This window comes from Temnothorax curvispinosus, unplaced genomic scaffold, assembly GCF_003070985.1.
Source record: "Temnothorax curvispinosus isolate PA1 unplaced genomic scaffold, ASM307098v1 QBEX01008477.1, whole genome shotgun sequence".
Taxonomy (NCBI): Eukaryota; Metazoa; Arthropoda; class Insecta; order Hymenoptera; family Formicidae; genus Temnothorax; species Temnothorax curvispinosus.
The window spans coordinates 9,196-19,215 of NW_020218257.1; the positions used below are offsets into that span (position 1 = coordinate 9,196).

Here is a 10,020-nt window from a genome sequence, read left to right on the forward strand (position 1 = left end):
ATCATCAAATCGAGACTCTATTGCATCCGCCAATGAGTCCCGATTTGAATCTAATCGAGCATATTTGGGACATGTTAGAGCGAAGATTGCGCGAAAATTATCATAATATTCCCGATTTGGCTTTGCTTGCCAGAGCCCTTCAGGAAACTTGGCAGCAAATCCCTCAACTAGCGACCTACGACCATCCATCCATTCACCCACACACGCACGCATGTACGCACGCACGCACACACACATATACACACACACACGCACGCGCATACACACGCACACAGTCATGAATGAGTTTGGAGTCATAAAATACTGCGAAAGTGACGAGTCGCGGGGTCTCAGTTGAATGACACACATACACACACGCGCGCGCGCGCGCGTGCGCATAACAAAGCGTAAATCCGACCGGGCAACCTCCTCGTGGTACGTTTTGGGTAACGCTAATGCCGGCGGTATTTTTTCAAATTTTGAAAACACAAAACATTAATTTCTTATAAAAAAAGGTCTTTTTAGCTTATGCTGACACTTACTCATCTTCAATGTATTGTCAGCGTAATTGAAAACTGTTTTTTAACGTTCGCCAAACGTTATTTTTAATTTTTTCCCTTGATTTTCACTGAAATTAAGCAATTTCACAATTTTTTGTACGTTTTGCCCTGTAAGACCATAGTGGCCACCATGAAGAAAATCTCATAGCTATTCGGCAAATTTTTTTTAAATGTAGGGTACTTAAAAGTACAAAAAAACGTAAAGAATAAATTTTTATTTTTGTTCTGCACAATTGTTTTTTGGATCTAAATAAGAAAGTAAAAAATTGCAAATTTTTACGATATTTTTACTCACTTGTAATGTATCCAAAAATCTTTATGAAAAAATTGGCGATTATACCACTTGATAGAGCAAAGTTTTAGCTTTAAGAATCCATTTTGCGAATTGCGGTACGATGATTTTCAACGGAGTTATGAGAATCAAAGTCAAAATGCTCATTTCTTATTCAATCAGCGATAACTCAGTAACAAAAAATCGTAGAAACATTTTCGAAAAAAGATTTTGTAGAGAAAACTTTGAGCTTTCATATTGAAAAATTAAAAAATTTCGCAGGATTTTTTTGGGCACGTGACAGGCCCACAAAGTGAGAAGATAATTTCCCATTTTGTCCAGCTCGTGGTTTTCTATATGTAAAAATTATCAAACTCACAAAAACTAAAAGAAAATAGTGATCTTCTGAAAGTAGAGATTTCGTCCTTTAAAACCCTTTTTTAAAACTTAAATTTCACTCATTTTTAACGAAGATACAGTTGCTCAAATTTTGCTTAGTTTTTAAGAAAATTTAAGTGTTCCTTTAATTTTTGTGAGGAGTGTATATTAGATTTCTCAGATTACTATGCTTTTTGCTGGAAAGATATACGTAATACATCCTTAAACACTGTCCGTAGAAAAAGTCGCGTAAAGGCCGTGGCACATAGAAAAACTTAAGCATTAAAACTGAAGCAGTAACCAAATCAGCTAATCATAGTCAAGAACTTAAGGCACGACTCTAAGCGGTACCGAATCCATACCGTTAATTTCCTTACTGCTTAAGTTTTATTGCTTAAGTTTTTTTATGTGCCACGGCCCTAACTTGTAAATACCCCATGTATCGTCACAATTATCGCCGCGTAAGGGCCAGCGCGCGAACATTGCCGTAGCGTCTTACGCCTTACGTGAGAATCTTGCGTTACGCGACACGCAAGCAAATCTTGTGACTCTTGATCAGCATCACATAAACTATATTTATTTCCAAAGTTTCAGCCAATTTTACCGAAATCTAATTTCCATAAGAGTTGTGCGAAGTCCTTTACTAATGAAACAATCTAACTCACGTACTGTATTATTATTAAAAAATCGGTAAAAAATTTCATTAAGTACCTTTTTATATTTTATGTACTTGCGAAATTATTTTTTTATAGTTTAATAATTAAATATCTTATACATTGTTATAGGTCATGACACACCACTCATTTGATTATCCAGATTTTAATGCCGAAATTCAATTAGTAAGATTAAACAGTCAACATTTTGTAAGCATCGATCCCGCGGAAATGTATTCAAAACCCGAAGTGAAGGATTTGACAATTTCTACGCGGAAATGCATATTTAGCGATGAGGCTGACAAAGTGTTATATGCAAATGTCAAAGAGAGAAATTTAACTTTCATTGAATACTCATATCACAATTGCCTTGCAGAATGTCGGGCTAGCATTACAAGAGCAAAATGTGGTTGCATCCCATATTACTTTCCACAAAACAGTAAGTAAGCAAATTATGTAAATGCAGGAATAGATAATTTTATTGTTCGATAACTATTGCTCGCGTAGAAAAAAATAATTTTTTATTAAATATAAATTTTGTCTAATTTTTGGATAAATTAAAAACTTTATTTAATAAAGAAATAAAAGAGTTAAAATCGAAATATTTTCCAGTTTTATCGATGATCTGAATGTTATTTTTCGAGTAGTTTGCGAATAAAGATATCAAAGCATTTTCGGACATCGTCAATTGTCCTGAAGTATGTATCTGTCAAATGATGTAGCGACAGACTTCTCTATACTATTAGACCGCTTCTATATAGAGGAGATCAGGAGGTCGATTCTGTATTTTGAGAGACGAGGTGAAAATTACAAAAGTAAACAAATTTACTAGATTTTGACAAATAAAATTGTAGATTCTCTATTGAATTTCCTCACTTTTGTAATTTTCACCTCGTCCCAAGATACAGAATCGACCCCCAGGGCAAACTCGACATGATTTTTTCAAAAAAGGCAATTTTCAACAATTTATTAAAAATTTTAATTGTAGGGAAGACCGGGGCTAGAAGTTCCGATCTTAAAACAACATAAAAAATTTTCATATCGACTTATTCATTGTTAAAATTATTCTAGTTTAAGGTTTTAAAGTTATTTGTTTTATATTATTATAGGTTTCTCGTAGAAAGTCATTTATTTGTGACAGGTCGGAGAGGAACTTCTTGCCCCGTTGTGGCGTAAGTTGTTACTAAGAAAAAAATTATTGCCTTTTAAAAAATATTCTACTTTTGAATTGAATAAAGCAAAAGAATTGTTTTCATAGGTAAATTTTATTAAGGCAGTGTTTAATACACATGTATTTTTTTTTAATTCTAAAGTATAACAAAATAATCTTAATAATCTTAATAATCTTAATAATTTTAATAATCTTCAACTATTAAGAAGTCAACAATCATAAACATTATCTTTGCGATAGATCACATCTATAACAATAACCCATCAATCTGCTTTATACTAAATCTTTGTACTTCGTGAGACCAGTTTCTTTAATAACAGATTCAGCAGCTTTATGCATGAGTTCGACGAAAGTGGCGCCCCTTTCAGGGCTACTTTGACCAAGCACCGATTAACTTAATCATTGATTAGTCCATTGAAAATGACCAATCGCATTTGCTCACAAAGCAGATTGACAAATGTGATTTGTCATTTCCAATGGACTAATCAATGATTAAGTTAATCGGAGCTTGGTCGAAGTAGCCCTCAGTCTTTCTTTTGTAAGTTCGCATCCTAAAACAAAGTAAGAATTGATATAGACGAGCATCTTATTTAAGACGGGGTAACAATATGCCCCAAGTCACGGTAACAACTAATCCCAATTGACACATGTATCAATTTGATAACATTTTCTATTTATTTATTGAAGTAGGTTAATAAACGCTGCTACGTAATGTTGTTAGATAGTATTCAACCCATAACACAATCCATTTAATATTTATAACATTAAATAATCAAAATAAACTAAAACATAACAATCAGAAAATATTTACTTACTTGGTGCGCGACTAACTCCTTGCTTATAAGTAACGGTTGGCAAGGACGCTACTAAAATGGCCGACACGGTGGCGTAATCGGCGAACGCATCGAAATATGCTTCAAGCATATCGCTTCCTCTTTTTATTTTAGAGTTAAGACCATTGGAACAACTTACCCCGGAACATTTAACCCCGAGCTCCCCTACACATTTAAAGAGTGTTCCTTTAGGTACAAAATTGCTTAAGGAACTTTTACTGTACGTCGCTTAGTTTTGCCTCCAGGAAAAGAAAAGTGACGCAAAGACAAATTTTCAAATTAAAAAATGCCGGGGTAAACTCGACACTTTGCCTGATCGACACAATTCGATCTGGAGACGTGCGCACACATTTGTCATGGGCTACATAGCTGCATGACAAGCATTGTTTGTTATTGGGAGCCGATAAAACGGCGTGGTGTCGATTTTGCCCCGGACATCGTTTTTCACTTTTGTCACCCCAAAAACATGAAAATTTTGAAAATATGCAAAAACAATTATCGGATTCGTCTAAAGCATTAAATCTTCCATCAAAATCACTTACCTGTAGATTCGCAAGAGTAAGCTCGATGTAAGAGTTCGATGAATGAGTAAAAATTTTCGAGAGATCAGAAAAATTACTTTTTTCTAACGCGAGCGTGAAATGGGCCGCTTTTTGCGCTTGTTTTGAGTGGGCAAAACGATCTATTTCTTCACTAGTTGAAAAATGGAGCTATTTCTCAACTAGTGGAGAAATGAAATTGTAAAACAAGCGCGAAAAGCGGCCTGTTTCACGCTCTTGTTAGAAAAAATAGTATGAACAACTCGTGGAAAGAGTGGTCAAGCCCAAATAAGTGTGATAGTCGCACTCGCTTCGCTCGACCAATTTCACACTCATTCAGAATCGACCACTTTTCCCATTAGTTGGAAAATATATTATTTCCTAACGCGAGCGTGAAATGGGCCGCTTTTCGCACTTGTTTTGAGTGAGCAAAACGATCCATTTCGCAATAAATGACGTAAGCGTTGAGAAATGGAGCCATTTCTTAACTAGTAGAGAAATAAAATTGTAAAACAAGCGCGAAAAGCGGCCTGTTTCACGCTCTTGTTAAGAAAAATAGTATGAACAACTCATGGGAAGAGTGGTCGAGCCCAAATGAGTGTAGTGATGGTCGCACTCGCTTCGCTCGTGCAACCAACTTCACACTCATTCAGAATCGACCACTTTTCCCACTAGTTGTACAATATACTATTTACCATCGAAAATGCTTATGTCCCCTTATGGAAAAATACACCCAACTTTTGGTGTTAAAAAAACACCATAGAAAAACCTTTAAAGTTGGGTGCGATTTCGGACCGCCAAGTGAAGGTTAACCATCATTTGAAAGTTAAAAAGTCCTTTGTACCATTTTTTTCTCTGGCAAACAATCATCAAGATATCACAAGTTAAATATTGAAAAAGTTACAAATTTTTCCTTGAATATCTCAAAAAGTATTGCAAATAAAAGAATTTTTCAAACAAAAGTTGTTCAAATTAATTAATAGAGAAAGATGGTACAATAAAAAAATAGAAGTTTTTATTTAAAAAATTTGACTTATTGTTAGGCCCTATTGGGCTCAATACAGGCCCTGGATCCAAAATTCAATAAGATCGTCTATTGGCCTTCTTCAAACCTTTCAATTTTTATTTGAAACACTTTTCCAATAAACCAAGCCGTCAATTGACACTTAACGAAGATTAACACAATAACATTTAAATGACACCCAACGATAAAGGGATCATGGCGACACTGATTAAATCGACATAGAACATTAAAGGTTAACACCCTGTTAACACCAAACCAACATCTAACAATGAGGATCAATTTCCAACATACACTAAACATTGAGGCTTAATCCCCAACCTACACTTAAGGCCATTGCACGTAACAAAGTTTTAGTTTTAATCGTAAGGCCGTAAGAAAATAGACCAATCACAGTCGATTATTCTTCTCGCACTTGTAGAATAATCGAGTGTGATTGGTCTATTTTCTAACGGCCTTACGATTAAAACTAAAACTTTGTTACGTGCAATAGCCTTTATCATTGAGAATAAACTCCCAATATACTTATCATTGAGGATTAAACCCACAACTTACCTAAACCTTAAGGGGATGCTAAAGCTAAGGCCGAACTTCCTCGACGTCGGTAATGTCAACTCTGTCAACTAAAGCAAAGGCCGAACTGATATTGGAGACCTCGCGTGGTGACAACGCGAAACTCCGGTTTCAGTGTTACCAACTTATTTCAGATTCTATGAAGTGGTGTATGTCCGTACACGTACACACACCACTGAATTGCTCACACGGACGCACGGTAGAGAGACATATGCTATAGACGCGGCAACGCCGCGCGGCGTTGCCGCGTCTTGGATTCTTTAGCAATACGGCCTGAACCTGAAAAATGCTTTCTGGCCGTCTGTAGCAGAAGGCAGTAACGTATCAAGGCTGATAAGCACCCGCTTTTTATAAATTATATATATTCTTATGCACACATGTGCGTATATATATATAATATGTATCTAATCATTATGTGTATGTTTATAATTGTCTGATGACAAATAATAACAGTAGCATAATTGAGAATGTGAATTAGTATACATAGTATATTGACGCGGGTACTTATTAGACTTGACAATTTACTGCATCTCTTGCACCTCTAATAATTTTTTTCTTGTAATGTAAATGAATGATGTAAAACTCTTTCAAAGGATCTATCCATTCTTGATGGGGTAAAATAATAACTTTTATAACAAATGCAATAGATATTAAATATATAGTATTGATTTAATAACTAATTTTATTCTGTCTTTATATAGAAAAATATACCTCAGTCTTAGCATCAGAGTAGAGGGTAACGGCAGCTGATGAACAGTATAAATAACAAAACTGAATAAAAATCTTAATTATTATAACATAATCCCAGTAAACCAGTTTGTAACTGTTATGTAACTTAGGGAACACATGGAAAGAACAACTCTTCATTAGTACCTATACTTTACTCCTGTAAAAAAATTTTGCGATCTATAAAGCCGTTTCAAAGAACGAACTTTGACAGATATATGTCGTACAGATGCCTCGTTAGACAAGGACAGATATCTCTCGTATTATTCCTTTCTCTCCTATGTATGTAATTTGCATGCACCCATTTATTCCTCTTTCTCTCTCTCTCTCTCTCTCTCTCTCCATCTCTGTCCCTCTCTTTCTTAGTACACTGGGTAGCGTACACTTAGTATGGTAAAATCAGGATTTTTTGGAAGTGTGGTGTTAGGATTCTAGGGTAAATTTGAAGAAAGAAAAACGGTAATGTTAGTTAGGACAAGAAACTCTATTTATTATATTTCGTTGATAAAATGTTGGGAAATATAAACGAAAATACATATATAAATGAAATATATTATGATATATTATTTTTTTTATTGTTACTGTCGAAAGTAAATAATATTACATAAAACCAGTAATGCAATTCAACATAGATATACATACACACGCACACGCATACGCAATCGCACATACATATGCATACGCACATACAAATTATTTTTATTATTTTTTCTGTGGGCTCCAGGCCCCGTCCACGATGACGATATCACGGACATGGGACGTCTCCAGGATCATGCTCCGATTACTTTGTACTAACAATAAGAATAATTTTGCATACTTTTTTTATTTTGTGCCTTTATATCATATGTATTTTTCAAGCATATAATAGCAACCTCGCAAAAGATGTCTTTTTTTATTTCAATTTCTGTTTCAAAAAGAATGTTTTTTTTTCATATATATTTGCTTGTCATAGTGATTGAGATACGCGAGAACGCGCATAACGTGCAGTTTACGCCAAAGTGGCTGTTCGCGAGCGATATATGTTTCGTCGACGGATGATTAGCTAATTATGATTGTATATACAGAATACTGGATATTTGCGTAAAGTATCGTTGCCTCGCGAATACAGTCGAAGGACCGTCGAGAAGAGGAAGCTCGCGGTGCTTTCATTTCCCTTCCGAGTGCGCTTCAATCTTTTATCCGTTTTCGCCCTCGTCTTCGTTTCCATTGCCAGTATGCGACAGCCGTTACTGCACTCCATGAAGGGTATCATTGCATGATTTGTCGAATAATATATACATAAGCAAAAGAGATGTCTTTCCTTGTGCTTAGAAATCCAAAAAGATTATTTCGAGAATCATAAAGAAATTGTATTCTGTTACTGTCTAATCGTTTTTATACATTTATAAGTTTACAAGTATACATATAGGACTTGAAAAGAAAGGAAAAAGGTAATCGTCGCGTTTTTTTTTCACAGAGACGAGCAAACGTGAAACTGTGTTATTCACGTTGCCCGACTAAATCAAACTCGGATGCTACAAGTATCTAGTTTTTATCCAGCGGGACTTATAGGATGCCGCGAATGCTGATATCAAGAATAATTATGATTTATCTTACTTAGTGGAGTACGTACATCTTTTCGGAAACGAAGACGATGACGACGATGACGATCAAACGAACGCTTCCGTTCTTGTCCCAAAATTGTTTTCGTTTTCTCTTGTAGCGAACGTTTCGAGGAATTTGCTTACGACGGTTCGTTAGCATATGTCTCGCGGTAATTAACAATTATACGGAGCCGTCATATTTCCCACAACGCGTAGGGAAAAAATTAAATGGTTTCTAATATGTATTCAGAAAATGTTGATTCATCATATTATATTCTTTCGAACTTGCTTTCCTCCTTTTGAAAATTTACACCAAGAGAAACTTTTGTTACATATTACTTTATATTGATTTTTTTTAACATCTCTATTTCTTAAAAAGGAAACGAAAGCCGTAGAAGAAAATTATTAAACTTATCTTTATCGTGTTGGGAATTCACTCAATTTTATCGCTACGTGTCTCAACTTCTCTTGTTCAAAACAAAAAAACTAATTTATAGCTTTTGATTTTACATATAATTGCTAAATTTCAGTTTTGTCACATGCGATTTGTGCGAGCTTATTTCGTGGAGCAAATATTTTGTTGCGTTTTCGAGAAAGTGTTTATCCGATCATTAGAGAAGCGACGCGATGCATTTATATTCGATCACGAGGGACTATGCGCAAATTTTTGCATTGTTTGCGGATTTTATAACTTTATTGACGAATATAAGATCTAAGATCTTTCGCATAATTGATTTACGATTAAACTCGCGCTTTATTGAGGCTCAGATGTACACCCGTCTGTATCACGTCAATAAAAATCTGGCAGCGAAACGTGTATATGAATTCATTCGTTTAGCAAAGGATGCGCGTTGACCTTAGAAGCGCACGTTGGAATTTCATTCGGAGGGAAAAAAACTTTGTCGCGTTTTTTTAATATTTCTGATTCTCAAAATAAATTCTTCGTGTATATTTTTTCGTGCTCATAATATTATTTGATACGCGCCCTCATACGCGCCCCCATACGCGCCGACGTCGGCGTCAAAATGGCCTTATATATAACTCATATAAACTCATTATATAAACTATAATAAATAGAGTTTCTTGTCCTAAATTACATTACCGTTTTTCTTTCTTCAAATATACCCTAGAATCCTAACACCACTCTTCCAGAAAATCCTGATTTTACCATACTAAGAGTAGCTACCCAGTGTATACTTGTAAGAGAAAGAGAGAGAGAGGGACAGGGATGAGAGAGGGGGAGAGAAAGAGAGAGAGGAATAAATGGGTGCATGCAAATTACATACATAGGAGAGAAAGGAATAATACGAAAGATATATGTCCTTGTCTAGAGGCATCTGTACGACATATCTCTCAAAGCTCGTTCTTTGAAACGGCTTCATAGATCGCAAAATCCTTTTACAGGAGTAAAGTTTAGGTACTAATAAAGGGTGGGATTGTAAAATAATTAGTAATAATTGAAAAAAATGTAAAAATTTCTAACGAGAGATATCTGTACCACATGGGCCCGCTTCTCTAACGAGAAACGTATGCGCAAACACTGCTCTAACAGAAAGGCTGCTGATTGGCTATCGCACAGTTTTTAGCCAATAAGCTTGCAGCTTTTCTGTTAGAGCAGAGTTTACGCATACGTTTGTAGATAGAGAATCGGGCCCCTATCTGTCAAAGCTCGTTCTTTGAAACGGCTTCATAGATCGCAAAATCCTTTTACAGGAGTAAAGTTTAGGTACTAA

General features: G+C 35.3%; 1 protein-coding gene across 1 annotated transcript in view; it reads left to right on the forward strand.

Moving 5' to 3' along the window:
* The first annotated feature begins 1,996 nt into the window (after positions 1-1,996).
* The window catches only part of LOC112457938 (sodium channel protein Nach-like), a 77,942-nt gene continuing 69,918 nt past the window's right edge, over positions 1,997-10,020 (forward strand). The window contains exon 1 of the mRNA XM_025021273.1: positions 1,997-2,280. Coding sequence (XP_024877041.1) covers positions 2,073-2,280 — 208 coding nt within the window. The 5' untranslated portion in view covers positions 1,997-2,072. The remainder of the gene's footprint in view (positions 2,281-10,020) is intronic.